Source organism: Vanellus vanellus, assembly GCF_965231255.1.
Source record: "Vanellus vanellus genome assembly, chromosome: 1".
Lineage (NCBI taxonomy): Eukaryota > Metazoa > Chordata > Aves > Charadriiformes > Charadriidae > Vanellus > Vanellus vanellus.
This window is the reverse complement of record NC_138905.1, coordinates 63,832,446-63,858,544: the sequence shown is the minus strand read 5'-3', so window position 1 is coordinate 63,858,544 and position 26,099 is coordinate 63,832,446. Positions and strand designations below refer to the sequence as shown.

General features: G+C 40.3%; 1 protein-coding gene across 1 annotated transcript in view; it reads right to left on the bottom strand.

Annotated features, from left to right (window-relative positions):
- Positions 1 to 6,536: 6,536 nt before the first annotated feature.
- The window catches only part of KIAA1549, a gene marked incomplete at its 5' end in the record, with an annotated part of 134,502 nt that continues 114,939 nt past the window's right edge, over positions 6,537 to 26,099 (bottom strand). The window contains 8 exons of the mRNA XM_082488765.1: positions 6,537 to 6,962; positions 12,076 to 12,230; positions 14,104 to 14,249; positions 18,074 to 18,126; positions 19,122 to 19,355; positions 20,966 to 21,110; positions 22,213 to 22,436; positions 24,151 to 24,356. Coding sequence (XP_082344891.1) covers positions 6,708 to 6,962; positions 12,076 to 12,230; positions 14,104 to 14,249; positions 18,074 to 18,126; positions 19,122 to 19,355; positions 20,966 to 21,110; positions 22,213 to 22,436; positions 24,151 to 24,356 — 1,418 coding nt within the window. The 3' untranslated portion in view covers positions 6,537 to 6,707. The remainder of the gene's footprint in view (positions 6,963 to 12,075; positions 12,231 to 14,103; positions 14,250 to 18,073; positions 18,127 to 19,121; positions 19,356 to 20,965; positions 21,111 to 22,212; positions 22,437 to 24,150; positions 24,357 to 26,099) is intronic.

Genomic DNA, 26,099 nt, shown 5'->3' with positions numbered 1-26,099 from the left:
GGGATCAGAGGCCCATCTAGTCCAGTTCTGTCTCCCAGCAGCAGGTATTTGGGGAAGAAGCTAAAAGCACACTGCATACAGTGATCGTCCCTTCCCTTGCCCTCCTCTGCCCAGCTCGCAGGTGATATACAGGACCCTTCTGATACAGAACTGGGCTCTCTTGTAGCAGCTCTTCCCCCCCAACATTTGGAAATTAATCCTTTGAGAACTGTAGTTTCATGCAATAATACCTTTCTATTACTTTTTCTTTTCAACTTTCCCCTTCTCATTACAATGGAGGATGCAGCCGCAATGTAAATACTTGACTGCACATCTACAAATCCTCCAAGTGGGAGATTCCTCACCTGTAATCACGACTTTTTAAAGTGTTCTTGTTTAAAGCTGCCATCATCAAATCTGAAGACAGAAACTATCGTAAGGATCAAACTGTTGCATGGAAATGCTTGACAAGAAGTGGTCCATGCAAAATGCACAGCAACTTACCTGAAACCATTTTATCCAGGACTGCATGGACTAACAAATCTGGGAATCAGTTCATGAGTTTGTGGATGTCCAAATCACCTGTATTGCATCTAATTTGAACAATTTAATGTTTGGCAACTATGTTGAGGTCCTACTGATAGTGGATAATCCACAATTCTTTCTCCTGTTTCCTTAAGTCCAAGCATAAAAGCTTCCTGAATTTTTATTATTGCAGTACTTTTAAAATTCCTATTTCTTTAGTCAAGTTTCTTTCAGATGTGCATTTCAGGACCCAAAGAGCGCAGTGCATTGCCAAATATAACACTGTATTAATTCTCCTTGAACATGAAGTTTTTCCTGAAACACAAACAATATCCAGCTACTGCTTTTAAAGCATGCACACCACTTAAAATGTTCAAACAGCCTGGATGAGAAAACCAACTTCTGAGAAGCCTTGGGACAGAAATCTGCAAGAAGTTTTCATGGGGACATGACAGGGTTCTTAAGAACTGTGTACATTAGAATATAATTGGAAATGCAAAACAGTAATTTTCATCTTTCAGTCTCTTTTCTATTCTCTTAACTCTCATTTCACTCCATACAACCACCATGTCGGGGATCCACAGAGGTTTAGCATTCATTTCAAAAGAATCTTCAGAGCATTTGTTCAAATGTGCCAACATTTTATTCTGATTAAGGCAAGATGTAACAGCCTAAACATAAACTTCCACTTATGGAGTAAGAACTACTCAAAACTAAACAAGAGTGGCCATTACAAAGGAAAACACACACTTTAAATGTAAAGAGTAACAAGAAAAAGTAACACGAAATAAAATCAAAACATTCCAGCTTTACAAACTATGAAGTGCAAAAAAATGTCTATTTTTCTAGTACTAATGTAACTTTTTTTTCATCTATCAGTCTTCAGCGGGATTCACAGGACTGCAGCTCTGCTCTGGAAAAGTCTCTATAAAAAGGCAGTGCAACTCCACAGGATTTTCGCTTCTCAAGTTTCTTAGTCTCGGGGTGCGTAAACTCAGCCTGGGACTTGTACATCAAAGCTAGACACGTCTTGCCAAGTGCACCCCAAACTGTATGAAAGAATTTGTAGGATCAATTCTCCTTCCAAAGCATACACACGACTAAACGGTTTCCAGTGGAAGTCATGCAGATGAGACCAGGGACAATACGCAGACCAACATTTGGATCTGAACTACCAATTCTATTGGTACGAGCTGCCAAAAGCTGAGCTTGTTCTGCCTCACTGAGTTAGCGTCAGAGATACAGAAAATTTTTACAGTCCTCCTTCTGACAAAAGCTGCATTTCAAGGGACGCTCGCTACGAGAGAGATACCAGACTTTTCAAGCACTCAAGCGCACTCACGCCAAAATCCTGCACAACTAAAGTGAATCTTCATCAGCATTGCCAAAAATTTTCATTCCTAATTTCTGCTTCCTCAGTATTTAGAACCTAGAGATACTGCAAAACATCAGTGACAGCAGCCTGGTGACAGTAGAATACATCCTCACGGTTTCCCTCCCATTTTTAAACAAAATGTAACAGGGAGAGAGAAAAGATGCCCCCTGAAAAGGGAACTGGATTTTCATGTCCACATTTAAGCATTTTAAAGCTGTTACTTTTCTCTAGGCACATCTAAACAGTCCTGGAGAAACTCTACAGCCATGATGAACTGCTTTGGGGGTCTCATTGGTGGGAGATGCTCCTCACTCATACAGACCAGCGCTACAAGTGGCAAAGGACTGCACAGAAGTGGCACTGTGCTATGGAATCAGCCTGAGTGGGAGCAGGTGGAGTCCCCAAGATTTTCTCCCTCTCTCTTTTTAGTGCACTGTCACAGGTGGTCCTGGACACCTGGTTGCTGTCCTTTGCCTTCTGACAATCAGATCTCATCCTTTTTCTTTTAATCCCTTTTCAGCTTTACATCCATATTCAGAAAACACCAGACAGGTGTTATTTTTTAAAAAATCCATTCATTTCTTTGCTGCTGCAAAAATATGGCCCACACGTTCCCACCTCAAAGTCACAAATGTTCTTCATCCTGCCACTTCAAAGCTCTTGGCCAAGATATGGGTTTTTTTCAAGGACTGGCACCTGTTAACAAAGAACTGCTAGATAAGGCATGGAATGGGAAATGCCCATTTCTTCCTTGAGCTGAAAAATTGTTAAAGCTGGAAAAGGGGAGAATGTAGTGAGGGCAAGAGTTAAAAAATGAGTTCAACTGCCTACTGCCATCCACATCACACAACTGGTGACTTCACTTGTGGTGGAATATGTATTAGCTTCCTTGTGCAATCCATCTACTGTGTTTTCAAGACATGAGTTAACAGACAACAGTGTCAGCCGTTTTGGTTCTTTGGAAGTTATGATCCCCGTAAACAGTCTCTTTCTAAGATAACCCTGTAACGCTGTTGTCAGTGTTCTAATTTAAAGGCACTGGCTTCAGCACTTGGTAGGAACATGAACTTTTGCGTGATTTTGGTGATTTATGTCTTTACATATGTGTATAAAGGTGCACGATATTAGGGTAGCCAACATCACAACCTTGCACGATGCTGCTGCTCTCTGACCACTATGTGTGAAGCCTGCTCCAAACCATTGCAAGTACAGTACATTGCAAAGGGTCACTGAAATTCCACTTACTGCTCCCAAGTGCACATATTTAACATTATGAGTCCAGCACCTATGCAACTCACTCCTCCGAAAAGCAAGGTTTTCTTTCCCAAGTCACATGGCCACAGTCACTGACAGCCAATGCGTTACATCCTGGTAGAGAATATTTTATAGTACTGAAGCGTGCCCCACCTTTCAAACTGAGTGTATGAAAAAGAATTGTAAAGTTTCACTTAGCTCCAAAGATAATCAAGAAGCAGGCTACAGGTCAGCATTTTGGCCACGGAAAGGAAAAGCAAACCAACCAAGCTAAATTACGTAGCTCTCATCTTGCCAAGTTCTTCCATATGCCAAACTAAACACAGACTAAACACAAATGTCAAGGAAAATTGTGAAGAAAGAGAAAAGCCTGAGGATTCCATGAACCAGATGGTTTAGTCATGGAAATCGATGTAACTGTTGGTAACAGCTTTCTGCGCCTGTACCAACTTCTCATCTGATCAGTGTTTTTAGAAACTGGTAGATTATTAACAGATACTTAGGTTCAGTATACTTTTAAGTTTCAAAAAAATAAGGTTTGGTATTTTTTAACTCCATTTTAATATGGCAATAAAAAAAAATTGGCAAAAGAGCTCAAGCACACGGGGATGCAGAAACCGACAGATCTTTTCTCCCTGAATACCCCAGTGGAAACATACATTTTGGCACATGCATTCCGTAGAGTTCTTCTGTAGCACATGAAAAACCCAGCTCTCCCTGCAGCTGCAAAAAGTAAAGTGTGGGTCTCTCTTGTTAAGACCATCCTCGGAACCGGTGCCTTATGCGTTACGTTTCTTACTATATGAAGACACAGACTATGCCATGCCATTTTTTGCTGAAGTGCCGATCAGGTCTCCAGTCAGTTTGAGAACATAACTTCCAAACACAGTTTTCTCACTTCTTATGTTTGACTGTCCTTCCATGTGCTTGTAAGGTTTTAAAGAGGATTGTGCATCAGAAAGCCTTTTATTTACCAGTACGCATCTGTCTTGTACATGTTCTTCATAGGATTTGGGACTGAAAAGAGAAAGGATATTCTTCCAAACACAGAAAGATAGAATATCATAATAGCATCAACATCACCAGCAAAAACAAATGAGAAGTGGTTTAAGTACCTCTAACTTTCAAAGCTCCTATTTCATACTCCTCCTTAAATAGCTGGAACCAGCAGGCAGACAAAAACTAACTTTCTAGAAGCCCACATTTTCTTGAAATGAAGTTACAGTAACATGCTAATATTACAAGCACTGGGCTCTGACCTCACTGCAGGATTAAGCTGGAGAAGGATGTGGGCTATGAAAGAGATGGTTTTAATAGGAGCACTTAGGAACAGTCAGTCTTCAACATTGTCAAAAAGACCAAATGAACATTGCCCGATACACGTTTCATTCTGCAAAACCTGACATTTTGCAGAAGTATTGGCAGCATTCATGTTTACAAACTTGGCAGGAAATAAACATTTCTTTATTTTTATCCTAGAAGTGATTATCACACAAAAAGCTTAAAAAATTCAAAACATAATAACCTGTTGGTACCACTGTTCACAACCATGCTGGTGTTCTGAACCCAGTCAAACCTCAACCAGTGCCCATGAGGGCTTTAACTGTTGGCCAGGGAACTGGAAATTAATTTAGACTGTTTCGCTACAGTAAGTCCCTCAAAACAATTTCATACAGCCTTTTGACAATCACAGGTAAACAGAAAAATAACTGAGCTTCCTAATAAAGAGGGGAAACATACCACCTTTTTTTCCACATCAGTGAGCAGCCAGTTGCTTCGTAGTTTTGGCTTTGGCAATGAGTATTATGTACATACTTCACGAACAAGTTACGTAGGATTCTTCCATGGTGTCCTTCTACCTGTTTTCACTCAGTCTGAGTCAGTCCTGTCACAGTTATTGACCTATGCACTGGAAGGAGGAACAGATTTGGTAGCCAAAGACCACCATGCCATGCCAGTGTTATACACCTGTATTTTGCCAATGCCATTTCTAACCCAGTGAGTGAGGCAAAGACAGCCCTACCCTGATCAACTGCCCAAAGACCACTTTGACAGACTACTGTTCCTTCGACCTTTCACGACTACCATCTGCTAGTGCTTGAAATACTCACACTGTAGCACCAAATAGCTTTGCTTTTCACTTTTCTAGGGCAAGGCTCCCAAGCCTCCTCACAAACACTGAACTCACCCTCTATCTCTGGCCAGTTTGTTAGCTTTAGTTCAGTCTGATCAGAAAATAAAAACACTCCAACAAATCATGACTTAAGTAAAATTTCTGCATGTATTATGTCAGTTACAGTTAAGCAATGGCCAAATATTAGTAAATTCGTAACTAATATTAAATTAAAACTCTGGAAAAAACAGCGACATACAGTTCCATGGCACGTACCATTCTTACCATGGGGATAATGCTTACCCTTTGTCCAAAGGGACAGAGGAAACAAGTATAAATATAGAAACTGTCTCAAAACCGCAAATCTAAGCCTATGTTAATGCTCTAAACTGTCACTGACTTTCACTAAAATTATTCAGATCCAAACATAAGCAATGATTTAGGACATCAATTTATAACATAATGCTGGTGACCCTGTACCAGTCAGGCTGGATTGGTTTCTGTCCACAAAGCAAACTACAGACTGGCAATATTTTACCGCTGGTCTTGCAAGAGCATATAATATGCAAATAAATTTTTTAAAGATATACATACACATTTCCCCAAATTCAACTGTGGCTGAGTATTCCTCTCCTAGTTTTCAATAATTTTTAAACAAAATAAATACCAAGCCCTTTCTGTTTGGATGCTTTGTTTTGTTTTTCCAGCCTGAATGAGTCTACAGATATTTTCTTAGTTATACAAGGCCAATGTTTCACTTTGCAAACATTGAAGATGAAGGAACACTTGAAGCTTCAGCACCAGAAGGAAAACAAGGAAGAGTGCAGAGGGTAGCTCCATTCGGAAGCACAGAGCTATAACAATTATTGTTCCAGTTTGTTACAAGTAGCTCAAAGACTTTTATTCTAAGTAGTCCCATTGTTCCCGACAACCAAAGTGATCCCTGTGTGGGATCGCACCTTCAACACCCTTGAGCTGATACAGTTTGTAATCTTGCAGAACAGCAACACAAACCAGTTCTCCACAAGCACTGGAGAGATCAGAATACTTGTAATGTCTTGTAAAATGTCATCTCAGTTTATTCAAATGTTTGCCTACTTCCTTAGAAAAAGGAGTCTATCATAACTGGAGTTTGTTCCTGTGATTTTTTTTGTTGCTGGAGTGTTCACTTCTTGACCTAAGGTTTTATTGATTTGTTAGACTGAATGAGGGTAGGGAGAGAAGAGGAGCACCGTAATATTAGCAGATTAATTAATATTACTTGTGATGACACTGATGATTTTCCCTGTTTGTCCCCCATCTCTCCTTACTATCCTCATTTTGCTGCCTTTTTCATTTTTTCCAGAGTGTTGTCAACAGAGCTGTGAAAGTTCATTCTTTTGAGAGAACATTGCTGATTTCCTCTAAGTCTTTGCTTCCATAGGAAGCGGATATCTGGCAGATTTGCAAGGGAATGCTAAATCAACTATGGAAGTTCTGCACTGTTGTCTGTTTCTGAGAAAGTCGCAGAAGTTCTTCTCTAATTGCTTTGATAAGAGAGGCGGAAGAGTGACCTGGCTGGAGGTCCTCAGTGGAACTGGTGGTGTAGCAATGGCCCTGGCCCTGAAGGCTGTTGTGTGGAAGCTGAGCAGGAGGTGCCGAAGGCTGCCTGGCTGAAGTCCTCGGCATCTGGAATACTGGTGAGGAGGAATATTCTTGGTGTCCATGCATATGCGTCTGGAAAAAGGTAGAAAGCATTATTGTACCTTCTGAACAAACATGATAATCCCAGAAAATACAAGAAAGCAAAAAGGCAAAGAACAGAGGGAAAGCAGCATGGAGATGCTTCTATCTTCTGCCACTGTTCTTCTGTTGTATGAATGAGTGATTCCTCTTATGAAGCACAAAACAAAATTGCTGCACTGCCTTCAGGGTTTTTTAAAATCTCTTTGAGCATCCATTAAAAAGTCTGACCCCCTTTCTAATCTATGGTATGTTTAGAAACTGAAGTGGAAGGAGGCGGGAAGAAAAACTACAGAACTGGCTTCTCTTTCCTTGCCTTTCCATCAACTTCCTAAAAGACAACAGGCAAATCACTCTGTTCCCAACTGTCATTTCTCCATACTATTTATAAATGAAGACGCTACTACTTTAACGTTCCCGTTCTCTGCCTGGCTTGCCTGTTCAGACTGTACACTTTTGTGAGGAGCCTGTGACTGACCAGTGCCCAGGAAAACAGTCCACAGAAGAAGCAGAAGGAGAAAATTATTCAGACTGGAGAGAATAGATTTTTCTATACTCAACAGCTGTTTTACGTATCTGAGAAACACCACCACAGTTTAGGGACAATCATTGATTCAGGGTAGAAAGGGGTTACTTCTGCATTTGTTCAGTAACATACGTTTTCTAACAAAACAAGAGAGAAACAAAACAGAAGCCTGAGTTTATGGGCTTGTCTATCTGGAAAAAAATCTGCTTACACTAAAACAAAGCATGAACTGACAGTACACTAGGTGACTGCACCGACTTCCCAGTACGGACACAAACGAGGAACGTTTCAAAAATCTAAATTCCAGCTGACAGCCCTAAAGCAAGCGTTTCCTCTTGCCTCATGTCGCTGAAGGCCGAGACATGGCCAGAAGAAAACACTGGACGCAAAAGACTTGAACACACCCTGCTGAACACGCAACTGGGAGCAAAGCGGCGTAATCCCCTTTCAAAGGGTCTGCACTGGGGCTGAGGAGCAGTCAGCTGCGGCAAGTTCAGATCACAGTAACCACGATTGAGCGAGCACGATCTTTCTCTGTGGATAAGCCTTAAGTAGTAGCAGAGAGAACAATCTGATGAAGGAAGAGAAGACAGCAAGGTCAGCTAGAAGAGGATTTGGGGGCGAGGGGGAGGGGAACGAAGGGATTACAAAGCAGAGCCTGGGAAGGACATAGGGGACCTACAGCGACTGTGGCAACAGCGTGCAGGGAACACGAAAATGCACAAGAGTATATTCCTTAACATCTCATAATATAAATGAACAAAATCTAAGCCATTTCGTATAAAGTAGAACTAATCACAGATTGACTCTCTTGCGCAGCTCATGTACAGCACTGATCATTTACACAGTTAATTTGGAGAGAGATTAAGAGGAAAAGAGGCTTTAACAGAAGAATGATAGGTAAAGGTTTTCCAAGTAACATCCTGTCTTACTTCTTATAAAAAAGAGGCGATTTTAGTATCAGAAAGGAATGAATGGGTCTCTTGATTGTTCAGAGTTGTTCATTTGGCAGTGAAACCTGAAACTAATTCATGTGTGCAGTCTACAGTTAGCAAACCTGACAAGTACTCTGTGGGTTTATTAAAAAAAAAAAAAGACATAAAAAATATTAAAAGCAAACATTACTTGACACATGAGTCTTAACAGCAACCTAAATTATGTTCAGGTTACTTTCACATTAAAATGCATTATGTCATTCAGGTCCTATCTCATACTGCACTGAATTAGCACCGGAAGAATGGTTTCTTAAGGGAAGTTAGGAAGAACATCTGATGACCACAGTAGCTGGTTTTTAACATTAAGGCTACCAAAATTTTCTTAAATATCTCAGAAAAACAAAAGTGTGTATTTCTGTGATCTCTTATATAACATCAGAATTAAACAGGTCTGAGAACTTTCAGAACCAGATTGACTTGAAATCCTAACTTATACTAAACTACAACAGCAACATAAAGAGAGTAAAAAGGCTGGAAGGATTTTCACTGTTTTTTTTTTTTAACTTTTATGTATCTTTGCTAACAGAAATACACATCAATATATTATATAATATTGTATATGTAACAATATATAGGTTTATATAGTAAAGGATATATTTATATAGTAAATTATATATTTTTGCATAGAAACTTCTGTATAATTAACAGTAGTACAAAATAATTAACAAAAATACCTTTGTTAAATCTTCCTTCTTAAGGAATGAAGATTTATGAGATTACATTGTGAATGTGTTAATCTCCACTTAATAACCATTGAACTCTGTGACAAATTTCAACTGGATTGGATGTATAAATATATATACACACATACATGTGTATATGTATGAACACATATATATTATAAAATTCATAAAATCAGGCAGCTAATTAGACATAAGCTGATTTGTGCTATCACTGAATCTGCTTCTGAGTGGCAGAAAGGCCAGGTTAGGTTGTGCTCAGCTGGACCTGTCAGCCAGCATGTATCTCACAGGGGATAAGCTAGGGGACATGAAGTACGGTGAGATGGTTTAGAGGCACTATGGTGGGCAGCTGCAGTATAGAGTAAAAGGGTAAGGGTGGATTGGGGGAAACATTGGAAACCTGGAGAAGACTTGGGAGAACAGTGGAGAGCTGTGGGGATTGTAGTTTGATAGGAGATGATGCCAGGTGGTGTTAGGGAGGTAGAGATATGCAAGACCCTACATGTATCTGTAAGAAACCGGGCTTGCTTTGTTCTGCTGCTCAAATGATCACTTGCTCAGTATTGTATTTTGCGTCAGTTAAGCAAATGCTGTAATTATCCTGGTTGCCAAAGCCTTCTCAATGGAGAATTAAGGTGAATTGATGGTAACCTGCACACTGGCTTCAGGTCAGGAGATACAAGTGAGAGGTCATTTTCCAGCGGAAAAATCAGGTGTTGACCGCAGGAATAATAACTGAGGATACTGTGAGGAAAAGAGCCACTGTAGGAACACAAATGCACATCTCTCTCGAGTTTGCAGGTCAGAAGAACGCTCTAGATCTAACCTTACTAAATGCAGAGTTTAATTTTAGAAACTTGTTTGTGTGCAAAGGATCAGTTGAATATTGCACCATAAGGAAAATGACTGTCGTTAAGTAAATCCTCCTTTCCAAAAGGAGGAAAGACAAATTTCAAGCTCTGTCCTAGTGAAGGAATCCGAACTCTGAAGGTAATTATTTAACTACAGAAATCTACAAGACTAGGGCTCATCTAATAATGCTTTTTTTTTTTATGAGGATAATCCTTTACAAAAAAAAAAGAATTTCTCATAGGAAAAGGAAAGTGCAGGCACTAGGTGAGCTCCTACAACTAAATGCCACCATACTTAGGTAGTGTTAGTCCACGATATCCTCCTTTTGCCTTTTTTTTTTTAAACAAAAAAAAAAAGCAAATTGAAAAAAATCACATTGTAGGAATATATGAACTGGAGCAACCAGTGAGCAAAAAGTTCTGTCAAAGCTGAGGAGGTGTTTAAACTCTGATTAATTACAAGAAAGTCAACCTGGATTGAGGTGACACATACCCATCTGAAATGGCGACTGAAAGTGCAAACTGCAACCAAATCATATTGTATTGGGCCACGAATCTTCACAAGTTGTGCAGGTAACTGATGTCAAAAATAACTGTGTGCATAGGAGCTCAGATAATGGGTCTGTAACTGAATTTTCAGTAACATGTCAGTAATTCAAGTAGTAAGATATTAAGAAAGTAATGGCTGAACAGGCACACGGGAGGCAGAAGGGAAAGGCCCAGAGATCTAGAAAAGTAATTTTCAGAAAGGACAAACGATAAGAAGGGGCAATGAACGGTAACGTAGAGATGCCTCTGAACTCGTAACAGGAGAGGCACTAGGATCTCTCGTGCAAGTGCTCTTCTAGATGTAAACTGAAATTATGATGTTCTTGCACTCAAATACCACAGTTCCAAGCACAGATAGCAAGTTAAATGAGGCAAACAAATCTTTCAGCTTTGACATGTAAACCTTTTGAATAGTATCAGTAGAGTTTGCTTCTACTGTGCCCAGTTCTCAAAGCTTTATGCTGCTCTTCTCAAGTTAACTTGGAGTGCTGGCAGCTCAGTTTCACCAAAATCTAAAGATGAGGCCCACCCTGTTGCACTTCCTTTCTGCAAAGCCATTTTGAGATCATTCAATACTGCAAAGCAACTTCAAATAGTGTGAACACACACTGCCCTAAAGTGTGCAAAAGGAGGAGATCTTTACTTCCTCACTCAAGGAAGAAAGCAGAAAAATGATAGCTTAGGCAAAGGAGCAAAAGAAGGAGCATAAAGTTGTCACTCTCAAGAGTACTACAATAAAGCTGTCACGGGTCAGTCTGCTTCAGGACATGAGGACATCAAACACAGACTGGTAGCAGGCAACTGGAGCTTTCCTGAAAAGGCCATATTCTGTCTTCAACCTCACACATCTGGTTGGATCAGGAATGTCAACCTCTAGAAGCACCACTGCAAGAACATGAAATCACGATGGCTGCCTAGGCAACACTGGTAAATGAATACATCTTAATTTACCACATCCTGCTGACTGAGGCTAGGAAAACAACTTGTTTAGAAACACCTCTACTGTTATGTGCAAGTATGTACCTTACTCCATTGGCCTGACTCCTGCTGTTGCACACTGATACAGAAGACAAAAGAACTATACCAATACAAAGTGGGATGGTAGTTTGGGACCATTTAATTCAACGTTTTCTACTTACAATGATCTCAAAATACAGAGGCATATTTCAAAGAAGAAAATGGAAAGCAGTATCCACCTCTGCTGGAGCTCAGAAGCAGAACTGGGTGAACTGCAATTAATGGGTGAAGGCCTCAAGTGAGAAAAAAAAAAAAAAAAAAGGTTAGGGTAAAGTGAGAGAAAGCAGTTAGAGAGAAGCAAAGGTGAAAGAACAGCAAGCAAAAGTTAGAAGAGCTAACGAGGGTTTGAAGAGCAAAGCAAAGAATGTCAGAGAAGCAACTGAAAGTATTCCAGGGGGAAAAAGTTCCAAACAGTAATGCAGGAAAAAAAATACCCGAACATATCACTACTTCGGAAACTATGCAAATGTGTAACACAGTACTCACTGCATCTCGCCTAGCATATTCATCCTCTCCACGGTACTGGGGCCACCCTGGCCCCCCCGGCTGGCCATGCCCTGCTCTGCCTGAGGGGATCTCCACTTGTTGACCTCCGATCCTGCTAGCAATTCCCACCTGAGTGAGGTGCTGTATCTGAGAACCTTAAAAGCAAATATTGTTTTTTCATCTTTATACACAGTCAAGTTTGTAGGGCAGACAAATGACAACATAAAACTTTGCTGGAAGCAGGAGACAAGAAGGAACCGGAGCTCTGTTTCTGTGCAATTAATAAAAAATCAGCAGAAAGAAGGCTGTCAGTGTAGCATAAAGAGGGAAAAGTTATGTGCATTTTGTGCAGTTCATTCGAGTGTGATGCTTTTCATTGCCACTGCACTGAAAGAAGAGATTGAGATACATGCATCTCAGACATGGACTACACCTCATTCAAAAATATGCCAGCCCTTTCCAAACAGCATTTACCGAAAGCCCTGGCAACGCTTTCATATGAATTACTTAGCAGCAAAGAGAAGACATTTACTCCTGTGGTACACCTTATTTGCATCACACTGGCAAGACCCTAACTCTTCAGACTGCTTTCTATTCCATCTCTCAGAAGAATAAAATACTTGACTACATAAAAGTATGGTTCTTGCAGCTTTACTTTGCGGTTAAATATTAAACAATGCTGTCGTTGACTAACGAGAAGGTCAGAACACACTGTATCTCCTTGCAGCCTGAAAGCTAACCTCCTCCTTTCCCTCCCCTCCCCTCCCCTCCTCTCCCTCTGCTTTCAAACACATGCAAGGATAGCCACCACCAGTAATTGCAAGAGACATGTAACAACATGCCAGCTTTCCTTTTTCCTGATTTTCCTCCCACAGAGAAACAAAATATATTTTATTATTGTTTTTATCTTTTATTATTCATTAGAAATGAAACACATTTAATAAACCCATAGATACATAAGAGAAAATGGTGTCTCTGTGTATGTAACAAAAAGGGAGGAAACCACAAAAACAACAGTGTGATTTACGTGATGGACAGTTAGGTCACTTCCATATTTTCCTCTCAGAAAACCCACAATATTTGAGAAGTTTGATATTTGCATGTAATTATCCTGAAGGACAGGAACTAATAATCTGAATTGCCTCCAAACTTTAAAGCAGAATACAGATGAACATTTAGAAAACAGTGTGAATCAGACAATAAAATATTCATCATTAAACTGTAACAGTCACTACATCCCTGTCATTCTCATTCATTTAAAATTTACAGGGAGAAGATAGCAGCTATCAAAACTAGGACTCTGACATGAGTATGTGACCGTATTTCCAGTCTTTTTCAACTCCCCAGGAAGAAAACATTTCTCTGGGAGAAAATCAGCTGTGGCACTTGCATAAGAATAGAATCTTTTATTCTTAGAATCAATGTTTGCTGCTTAATTGCCATGTGATGTTAGAACCTTATTCATGATAGCATTGATGAGTGCTATGGAGATTATCTCACAACCAAATCAGGGAAGATGATTTCATATGGGACAGCAGCAATAGATAATATAATCAGAAGCTAAAGGATCCTGCTTTTATGCATAAATTTCTAGGAAGAGAAATGAGAAATAAAGATGCAGAAAAGCATTAAAAAAATTGTTATTTAGGAGGCTGATTTGGGATGCATCAATTAGCTTATTTAGCACAAAAGAAATTATTGGCAGTGGAAAGTTAGCATACACTGTATGCTCTAAAACAATTAAGCGATTTTCCATTCTTAGAGAACGGGTTCTGAAAATACGCTGTGTGATAACCAATGCCTGTAAGATACTAAAAAGGTGGCAAAGCACTGCCTTTTTCTGCAAGACCCTATGGAGGTAACGTTAACCTCACTTTGTGATCACTTTTTTTTGGCAGCGAAGACAAGGACCACATTTCAAGTGCAGCAGCTGAAGGAGAATGATCTCTTAATGGCGACCTCAGTGTAAGAGTATATATGGAAAAGGATCAGTTATTTCAGTGCATATTCAACTTAAGTGAAGTGTACCTGCGGTGCTTCCAACTGGTCGTGGCCGTGCCACTGATGGCATTTCCTCTGAGTATATCCCTCTGGAGGAATACTGAACCTCAGGTGGCTGCTGGTCTGGGTGCATTAACTCTGCAGGTTGAAGAAAACCTGGCCCAAAGTTTTGCCTGTGGAAAAGGAAGGACTCTAGATTACAATAAGTGAATTGCCTAATTAGAAACAGTAATGCAGGTGTACCTCATACACCAACTCTTTATGATGCCTTTTAATGTACATTTTAACCTTAAACGTTAAAGAAAATAATTCCATCTGACGAACATATTCCTCCTTCATGACCTGCATTGCACAGGAATAGGAGTTAGAAACTAACAAAATTTCACACAAGTGTTCTTCACATGTTGCAGTGTCCTCAACGCAGAGAAAAAAGGCCACAGAGCTTGTTCTCCCCTGGGGAAAAAAAAGTATCTTCAATAGAAAAAAAAATAGAAAAATAAGACTTCAGTAGTGATGTAGCTGCTTACCTTAGCAACAGATCTGACTCTTACTCAAGAGTTTCTGGGCACACAGTTTTGGTCTAAATCAACCCATACAAACTGCATTACACGTTTATTTCATGAAAAATTATTATTTCATCAAGGGTTCTTATAATTTCTCAGAAAAATTTCAAAACTTTGCTCTTTCTGTCATCAGCATGTATGAAGATATGCAATGTATACTAAAATTGATGTTTCCTGTAATCCAGGCTGGCACCGGTAGTCATTGCTGTTACGTATATTTACTGAAAAGAGTTAACAACAGAAGTTGTCATCAATAACTTCATTAATTATGCCAAGGTAATGGGACTTGTAAAAGAAACCCTGTAATTCGTTCACAGAACAGGAGCAGAGGAGGAGATGGCAATGCTGCTTTTCCTATGCTGTCTATTAACATATCTTAACCCTGGCATGGAGAAATCCTATTTTAAAAGACTGGTGGCAGCTGAGTTTTCAAGGATTATTGATTCCTGTCAACATGGTGGATGTGTGGATGCCCAAACTTCAGGTGCTGAGGTTACTAGGCTAGTCTCTCTTAGACTCCAGGTATGACCAAAGAACAAAGGCACGCTCTTCAAGAGGCAAAGTACAAGATTAGGTTCACTCAATCACTTCTGCAGGAGCCCCTCACAGGTGAGTATAAAGGAAGCAAAGTGAGACAAACATCTTAAGTCAGGCACGTGAAATTACACAAAGTGAGAACCAGGGAGTTCTGTATGCCTTTTACCACAACAGCATCTAAGCCCTTCTCGGCTATGTACTGCAACCTATCCCATTCCTCAAGGCCTAAGTTTTACACCCTTTTGTTTAACAAGAAAATCCCGTGACTGAATCAAATTCAAACTATTTTTGATTTGTGCTTCATTTGGAAAACTAGACACCTTTGTATGACAGCCAGGTAAGAAAGCTGACATAGTAATCAATAGCCCAACAAAGCCAAATAAGAGCCTAATAAAGCACAAACAAGTAACCGTAAATTAAAGCACTAGCTAATTAGCATACAGTACTGAATGTAGGAGGTATAAGGAGTTCAAGCTGCCACAGTCCCATTGATGAAGCGCCAGAATTTCCCCAGCTCCCTTGCATACAATCCCACCTGCCCACTCAGCAGATCCAGAGGAAACCATTTCCAACCAGACTTCCAAGCTAGTTAGAATAAATGCCTGAATGGGTAGGTAATGTTTAACACTGTCACTTCTGTTATGTTAATCACTGTAACCAGTAAAGGAGGTGAACACCTGGCCCTTTACGCCTGCAATGCTAAGCTGGAATCTTGTAGCTGATAAATTACTACATTTTTTCATGTTTTCTAAAGAAAATATTTTCTCCACATCACTGCAAATTTATTATTTTTGTGCCAATTTTTCAGAGGACAGGAAGTATATCCTTTATTGCTGACGGGTTTGTACTTGAAAGGTGTACATTTAATAACCCATCATCCTCTCTTCTCAATCTTCTTTATAATAGGTATAGCTACTCTTTAAAGTCAGAGATCAATAGAAGAGTATAAAAAAGGGATACAGCTCTGAATCTACATCATACAAGTTTTCTCATGCTCCTTGCTATTTCCAGACTGACAAGCAGCCTTCAATTTATCTTTCAACATTCAAAAAATTTATTAATCTCCAGTTACTTAATTAAGTGGGGAGATACCGCCCTAAAAATCAATTTTACACCACTAATCCACTATGGCTAAGTATCTCTATCTCTGTTGCATGAGGAGATATTAATTTCCTGGTAAAAGCTGTTCATTGTGCCTTTATGTTTGCCTAGCTGTTATGTGACCTAGGTCTTTTACATTTATTTTTTTTTTTACTCAGGTTTGTTCCACCCCATTAAAGATGTTGACTGCATTTGTACAGAGAAGGGAACAGTCCGGTCACCCAACTATTATTCCATGCATCGGATATTTAAGCCAATGGACTATAACATTGATACATGCCTCCTAATCATACTGACCTCAGGTCATTTTTCTTTCCTCTAATTGGTGCACTGTTTCTATCAATTTGTTTATCATTATCTTCTGAATTTGAGCAAAAGCCCTACTCCACAACCATGACATCTCTTTTCTATTGACCAGGCTTTAGGAAACCTTCTATTTTAATGAAAATTACCTGTTGAGGTAAACGACCTTGCAGATCATTAATTTAATCTGCTGGCACTGGCAGAGCCGGCACTTGAACTATTAATAATAATGCCATTAATTTGTAAGTTACAGAAATCCAGAGTGCCGATGCCAACAGTTGATAAACTTTTCAACAAAAAATACATTGCAAAGACACTATCTTGCTCAGCTGTATTAACATGGGTTACAGCACCTTCATGATTCATTTACCACATTTTCCCTGATTGCATAACAGGCCAACAAAGAGACAATCCTCAATAACAAACAATTGGCTATGCTTTGTGTTGGTCGTCTCAAAGCTTATAATCTTCAAGGTAACTTAAATTACAAAAAATACATGGCATGTCATACTGTGCGCCATTTCACATATGCTCACACTGAAACTGTCAAGTTTCACACCTTCAGTCAAGACCTAAGTAAGAAAACGTGCTTAGAGACGACTCCTCTTCTAGTTGGTCCTTTCAAAATCGGGTTGTGGAACAATGGATAAAGGGAAGTTCTTCATATCCATTTTACCATCAAGTTTGCAAGAGGGTGAAGACTTTAGCTGAAATCTAATGAATGACACTGATACCAGTGGGATTTCATCTCACATGGTGAGCTGTAAGAAGGTAATGAGAGAGCAGGACAAGACCACGTCTTTACCACTTTGGCTGCAGCAGCTTGCAGAGGGTGAAACAAGTCTGATCACAGTGGGTACCATGACTCAAGAGTCCAACTTCATGTGTAGTTAAAACACAGACACCAAACACGGAACTAACAGTCACCTGGATAACTGTTTTCTTCTCTTTATATGAATCTCCCACAGCAAGGCCAGGAGAAGATGGGACATTTCCCCCCCCCCCCCCCCCCCCCCGCCCGATTTTATAATAATCGGCCTGAAAGGCAGACTTTCTCTGTGAGGGTCACCGTGCTCTGTAATTTGTTCTCAACTTGGTTAAAAATAGAATGAATCTGTTATGTCATCTTTTGTGAGTGAGTGTTGCCCTAAGGCTACATAAACAAGATGAAAGTGAGAGTACTGGGAGAATTACATGCACCTGAGTAACTGTTTCAGGCTCCCCAAAAGCTGAAACTCAGTGGTTTACGCAGTATTTGGAAGGGTATCTCTATAGCCAAAGGGCTAGAAACACACTTATTTGAAATGGAGGCTTGGATTCCATATAGCATGCGTGTCATTCATGCTACATTAATAAATTACACAGGCTGGATCTGAACTCCTGTTACTTCTCATTTATACAGCACTTTGCATAATAATATACCAGTGCCAGTAAGAAGTCTGGAGGAATTGCAAGGAAAATAATAAATGATAATTCTATCAGTGAAAAGCTACCTTGGTAGGAGACCTGGTGCTGTTGGCGGAGTCATTCCAAATTCCACGTATCTCTGTAAGAATGAAAAAAAACAAATTAAAATCAAAAGGCATACCCTGGGAATACCACTGTCAGCCTTTTAAATGATGAATGGCAGAGGTCACTAGGCCTGTATGTGTGACTTGATTGCAGCCGTAAGAGCTTAGTTTTACAAACCCAGAAGCACAAGAAGATCTGGGAATCACTCCCAGTGATCTTCTGTCTTATCAGAGTCTTAACTTAAAACCTTTCAGAAATACTTTCTCTCACTTGCAGAAGATCAAGGGCTGCTCCAATTTCTATTTAGCTTAAACCTTTTCAGCAAACCAAGCTTTGTATTTGGAAACCTCTTTATACCGCAACCAGCATCAGACTGCAGCAGAGAGACCACGGGGCTCGGACTTAGCAGTCCAATGGCTTTATGAATCTTCTACTGAATTGTTGTGGAACTCAGGATGGCCTAAAAGATTATCCATACGTCTCAGTGCTCCATAAAATGCAAAAAAGCATACACAGAAATACTTCTTCCCTATCCCTCACCTCCTGAAGGCATTTGGTTACCCTGCTTAAACAAATACATTCTTCTTTCATTGCCAAAATACGAACTAGCACATATATTTTAAAAAATAAAGTTTTACTCTTGGAGATAACAAGGCTGATCTGTGAAAGCTCATAACTGAGAAGAACAGAAAAATTATCCTAAAGAAGAACCTTCTATCTTCTCTTGTGGTTGGGATGAGAAAAAGGAAAAGAATCCAAAAGGCTTAAAAAGCAAGTTTACCATCTTATGACAGTCATTTCTGAAGTCTCCTGGTTCTAGAAACTGTTCCACATTTGTGTTAAGTCTTGATAGCAAGGGCACAATAACAATAACCATGGCTCAACTGGTGCTAACTACCTGCCCAGAAAAGCCTTTTAAATTGCATCACTCACATTAAGTGGATTGTTTACTGCCTGAGTTGGACCATAAGGTGATCCCCACTGGGTGCATGTGGTTCCCCTCCCCGCTGGAGCAGGAGTGTTGTTTACCGGCTGTCCTGCAGAGACCCCAGGTGGTGTGACGGCCGTGGAATTGGCTGCTTGGCTGCTAGGAGCCACCAGCGCAAAAGCATCATCCAGCAGCGAGTGCATGGTTTGCCGAGCCTCTTCAATGGATGGCTGTGGTGGGACGTACTGGGAGACTGGGTGAGAAGGCAAGCCAGGGAACTTCCCCAAATCAGCTGAAGATGATGTCTGAGGTTCAGGAGGCAAGTCTGGATCAGACTAGAAGAAATGGAAAGAAGGTGAAGGGCAGCCAGCCAGATGATCTAACCAGCCACCTTCCAAGCTCCCGTGGGCCTTAAGTCCGAGCAGCATTTTCTTTGCTAGAACAACAATGAGATAAATGGCACAAGTGCCAGTGATGGACAAAACCTGCCCCTTACCCTCCCCACTTCTGCATGCATGTTCAAATACTTCATTCAGTGTGATGTGAAAGGCTCTGATCTCGGGTAAGGCAGTGGAGCTTTGTGCAGGAGTTACTCAGCTGTAACAGAAATCTTGTGATTTGCAAACACATAATGAAGTCATGAAAAGAGTGTTCACTCCACCCAGAAAAAACCCAATCAGCTCTGTCTACGTCTTTGACTTGTCGCAGGTTTTGCAGTTCCAAGAAATTAAGTCTGTCTTTAGCTTACAACTGACCACATCAGCAATAAACAATTAGTACCTCCTAGAAAAACATGCAAAGGCAGCTATTAAGCATCTAAGTGGTTTAGTTGCATGGAACTTGAACTTGGGTGCAACACCTGAACGGGATTCATATAAGTGCTTCATAATAGCAATACCTGAGACATGCATTGCAATTGCTACCTGGGATCTTACCACATGGGCTTCTTGTTCATCAATAACAGGAACTTTAACGAGCTTTGTAGCAGCAGAGTTATTATCAAAGCTCATCCTTACCGATGCATGCAGACTGCAAAACCAGTCGTTAAGATGCAAAAGCCTCTGCTTCATCAGGAACTTATCATTCTGAGTACTGTCTTGCTACAGATGCCAAAGGGGCTGAGCTTGCCATGTGACGTCTTAATTAAACAGCTTCAGATGATAATTCATTCTGCTGCAGCATGACATTAAAATCATCACACTCTTGTTTGAGGGAAACTGCAGAAATCGACATTGTAGTCACCTGACTGCATATGTAGCTAATGGTGAAATTCTTAAAATTGTGAAACCATCTTTCAAGATGAAAACTGTCCAGGGGTTTCCAATATTAGCATTAGGCTTACTAAAGTCTGCTTAGAAATGGTTATACAGTTTGTGGTATGGATATTATTGAACAGAAACATTGCCTAGTGTCTTTCCCTTTTTAGACAGGAAACAAAATTAATTTTCAAGACGTTGTACTAGAATTGTTTCAAGTTACTGCAGTACAAAGACATGTTTCTCTTTAATTAATAATTAATTCCCACATTTTAAAGACGAGAAAATTTCTCCGGAAAGGAACTGATTCCTCCACTCTGTGAAAGCAAAGGATGAAATTTTCTGTAACATATGAATACATAACATCCAGCAAATTGGACTAGAGTGAAACTACGTTCAAGATATTGTGGAACATGCCAAGTACAGTTTCATGTGCATAATACAGTGGCATTAATGAAAACAAGGTTTTGGTTCTTGGCCTCTTTAATATCAAGGAATACTTGGCAGAATTTTACTGCTTAATACTGACTGACTGTGAATGAAATCCTTGTTTCTCTTTAATGTACATGCTAACTACATGTGACTGAAACTAGCTGTACAGACGGTAGTCAGAAGGCCAAAAACCTCCCGATGTCACAGCTGTCATTAAAATGATCAGAACGCTCCTGTCATTCAAGAGACATACATACAATATATGCAGAATTATTGACTCCTGGAGGCCTTTTGTATGTTCCATCACTGTCAGTCGTGATTAATCTGTCCTTTTCTGCATCAATCGGACTACCATTTATCTGATGCCGCCGGCGCTGCTTGGGAGAACGTTTTGCACGAGAACTTAGCAGGAAGAAAATAAAAAGGAGAGAGAGAGAAAAACAAACAAGACAAAGGTAATCACATTTCTTTTTGCAATTTTTCTTCTCATCCCACTCAAGGTCGAACTACTCTGCCCACTCCCTCCAAGTGAAGCTTGCCTTCGCCCTGTTTCTCTTCCCCCTCCCAGTTTTTCATGCCAGTCTCATTAGTTAGCCTTGAATCTCTTTCCTCAAGTTTCTCCTAATAACGCTCTCATTGGCTGCTCTCCAAACTGTCCCCTTCCTCCCTCCAACTCTCTCCAGCATTGCTTCCCTTCTACATTCATCTTTCAAAGTTGTCTGTGCTCCAGCCCCAGCCCAGTGCCTCTCCAGACCTCTCCAGACCAGCGTCTGACACCTCTACAGTAGCAGAACAGACAACAATGCCAACAAAGCTTTGTGCTTGGCATGTTGGGTTTAGCCCTACCAGGCAAACCAGCAGCTAAGGAAGCCATGGAACTGGGGAAAAGCTACTTTCTATTAGTATGGAACCAGTCACAGGGTATCAGTGCCCCAGGAACAAAGTGCCAGTATTCATAAGCCCTAAATGGAGCCCAGGGAAGACTTTGTTTGAAAATACAAGGCCAGGAAGGTAGATCCATTAGGCTGACAAATGCGCCTCATTACCCAGAGGGAATATATAAAAGGTTATCACGCTGATTTATGAATTTGCCTTTAAAATTCAGAATCTTCAGGCTTTTTAAGTTGTTCAAGGTTTTCCTTATTTTGCACCTTCCCCCCTTTATAAAAATATTATTTCTTGCAGTTTATACTTTGTGCGCATCTTTTTTTAGTGCTTATATTGCAATTTTGATCCCTCTACACTACACAAGAATTATTCAAACACATGGCAGAACAAATACTAAATTGCTTTGAGACAGTTTTCATGCATTTCAGTTTATTTATTGATAATACGGAAACAAATAAAAACGTTTAGAACAACCCAAACCTTTTCACCCAGGTAAGTCAAATTCAACTAGGGATGAAAATGATTTTAAGCTCTGCAAGTTCAGAAGTAGGGGTTTGATGTACTTTGTACCACGACTCTAAAAGAAAATTGTTCTTCCCATCTTTGAAATCCCTACCTCTTCCTGGGCTCTATGAAGACAGTAGGCACACTGCCTCCAGGGTCCAAGATCTTGTCAATCTGCATCTGTGCCTTGCGATATATTCTGTGCTGTTCTTTGGAGTCAACCACCACCACATCATCCACCACTGGAAATTCATAGTGCCCTTTGCGCTTGGCACGGAGACGAATCTTATTGCGGTGATGCTCAATCTCAGATTTATGCCTCAAGGCTGTTTGTATCTTAAAGAAGGGGAAAAAATGAACTGCGTTTTTCATCTGTAGTTTCTGCAAATCAAACTTTTTGTTGCTCTTCCATAAAACTATCCTCCTCACCTCCCTGCCTGCTCCTTACCTCCCTCCTCCCCCTTGCTCCCCCAAATCTCTGAAGGATTAAAGTAAGTCACAAAATTTGTAAACACACTTTTTTTCTTGGATATTTTGCAGTATGCCCATTGTCTCCCCAGGCAGATGTACTATTACACACAATATGATTGCCAGCACAGCAGGTGCAATTAGAGAGAGGGGGCAGTTTGTTAACAACAGGCAGGAGGAACACAAAAAACTGCTATCTGCCAGAAGCGACACTGCTCTGAAAAAAAAAGACTAACCAGTACAGGCTATATCTGCCTTTGCCTATCAGAGATACATCTGATCAAGTGTTGAAGTCTGTCACCCATTCCCTTTAATGACCTTCATTATGTAAGGAGCAAGAACTTAAAGAGCTAATTGAGCTCATAACTCAGTGCCTCCGCTGAGCATGAGAGAGTACCACAAGCTATGCAGAAATGCAGCTGCAATACAAGGGCTCAGGTCCCTAGATGAACATGGCGCTATCAGCTGTACATCTTCTTGCAGGCCGAGATCTCATACCTCTCTCCTGGTTGTTTTTTTTTTTTTAAGAATTCCCTGGAGTGCATCTCATCATCTAGGGAAAGCCATTCTACCACCACACTTTTAAGTCCTGGCCCAGCAGTCACGGAAATCATTCTTATCAATGGAAATGCCTTGGGCACCAGATCAGGTAGCAACAACTGCTGTGCCTGTGCTGGACTAGTTCTGGAACACATCTGCAGCAGTGAACTAAAAACTCATAAAAATCCCCAAAAAGCATAAAAGGGACACGAGCCAAACTTACTCTTTAAATTTATAGTTAGAATTCTATGTCTTCTGCTCATGTAATCAGATTTCTGTTTTGCGGCCCCCTCTTGCTATTGCTTACTAGATATATGTATTTACCTCTCATCCATAAGGTACTGAAAAACACAGTATCTTAACACAGTTACGTTAAAGGTTTCAGTAATATTCCACTCTGAATTATGAGAAGATGCCATCTTACACCCAGTACAAAAGCAGGATGCGGGTACATGGTACTGTCAGGCAGTGTACGATGTGGTTTTACAGTACATTACCTTCTCTCCTAATGCCCCAGGCATGCTTATATTCTGCTTACAGTAAATGTGAGCCTCAGAGAAAGCAGGAAGCTTCTGTATGTTTACTGTCAGATAAACACCTCAGAAGTTGGAAGCAATGTATGTGCTGCAAATTCACACCCCAGCATGTCTTAGGATAACTTGTTTCTATAACCCACATCCTGAGTTGCTGAAAAGTCAAAAGAATGGTGCAGAATGAAAACCAAGGTGCTCCAGACGTTCCAATTCTCACACATTAGTTAACACAACTCTTGTACGTCATGTCCTAGCAAAAGAATGGTAGCACAAGGTATCCCGACCATCGCATTTTCGACCCTCAGTGCTTAAGTTTTCATTTATGTATCTCTTAAAAACCGTTCAGATTATTTCTCTGGACAGAAACAGGATTATTGCTGTAACTTGTCAAAATTCAACTCCTCAGGAACTAACGTGGAACTCCTGATAACAAGAAACTGGATACTTTTCATTTCCCTCTTGGCTGGGCGTACAGACCTCCACAAAAATTCAAAGCATTTTAAAAATACCTCTTTATTAATTTTGTTGGTCTCTGCCACTCGATCAGAAAGCACTGAGTTCTGAACTGGAGGTGCTGCCATCGGTTGCATAGCAATCAGCTGGATCTTGCTTGGGACACGTCTGCTGGCATCTGAGGAACGTGACATCCTATCCACATGTTCAAAGATAGAGGCTGAGGAGTGCTGCTCGTTTCCACTGCTGGTTTGAGGCGGTCCTAAATCACCAGAACAAGTACAGAGTAAAGTTAGGTTTGAGCTAGGGTTATCTCAGTCAAACGTTAAGCTCTACAGATGCTACGCTACAAGACTCTGCCATGTTTTCTATCTGTATTTAATTTGCCCTATAGGCCTTCCAGCTGACTCACATTTAGTGTACAACAAGTTTACCTAGTGGTTTGCAATTTATAAACGTTTTTCCATTACATTTCCAGAAGATGAGCTGTCATTCTTTATTTCTGTAAATCAAGCTCCTGGCAGTTGCAAACCCCCAAAATCTCGATCTACTTTACTCCCTAAAAAGCTGTTCAAGTACATACTGCTAATGGTTCCTCTTATCATTACTTAAGGAGATGTGCAAATGGAGGTTCAAAGAGCAATAAAAGATGTCTCACTGCAAAATGCAATTCTTAAGTGATAGGAGTGATATATGAACTAAACAACCAAAACCCTTAGAAACTCTCACAAAACACAAAGAATTTTACACACATTTTACCGATTAAAGCTCGGAAAGCACTTTTTTCTTCTCTGTGAAAGGATAAAGAGTTCACATAGTAATAAGCAAGCTGCACAAATATTGCCATGTTGTAATTTGCTGAAGAGGTCAAATCAACTCAAATACGATCAGCAAAAGATGTTATGGAAACCAATACACATGAAAGTTGCAGCCCTGGTTCTGCCAACAGTTAATCACTTCAACAGAAATGAGTCATCTCCCTCAAAAGACTTGAAGTCTGTAGGATCACCCCAGTGGTTTGCAGTTAAGTACGTATTTAAGTATATTTTTGCTGGAGCTAGGCCTACAACAGGAACTGTTATGCGGCTTAGGCTTGCAAAAACTATTGAAGACTTGCAAAATAATTGTTTGTCTTGTCCACACCACAAATTCTCAAACTGCTTTTCACCATGAAATATAAGCAATGAGAGATTACGATTTATGACTCTTCTTATGGAGGAACACAACAGAGTAGAGGGACATAGTCCCACGTCCTTACACAGACCTCTCATCATGGGCTGTAGTTCTCGGATTCAAATCAGGAGGAGAATCTGATTTAATTCTGATACAGAACTGATTGTTGATCAACCTGATCCAACTCCAACAGAAAAGAAGAAAAAAAAACCCAGCCACGTCTCTGATCTATTTGCAACACGTGCTGGTAATGAAGTATAGGGTTCAGAAGAGGAGTGAATGTTATCTTCTGTAGAAGACCACAGTAGTTGACTTGCTCCTTTCCTTCCCTCTTCTAGCACAAAAAGGGGGAGGAAAGGGAAGCAATGGTGTACTTTATTATAGTCACAGTACCTTACTTTTGGTCTGGAAAGCAATCTGGCCATAAGCTAAGCAAAATTCTTATTTTTCATACGTCTCAAACTTGATCAATGCATTGTCAAATGTACACATAAATGGTGAGCATCATTTGTAAATGTGACTTCCCTATATATGTGTCCTTAAAAAGAAGGTAAACAGTTCCACTGAAGATCTCCGTGTCCCAAATGTTTTGCAAGACACAGAATCTAAATGAAATATATCTCTCTCTTCTGTAACTATATCATCTTTACCACTTGTCATCTTCACAGCCCTATCTTCGTGTATTCCTTAAGAAGCACGCAAGCATTGCCTCTCAGAGAGGGGCACAAGATATATCTAAGTAGCTAGTGTGAATTCCTTAGAGCGATCCTGTAGCGCAATGGAAATCTGAACTTCTGAATTGATCTTTCCTGTTTTCCCCATACATCAGTCA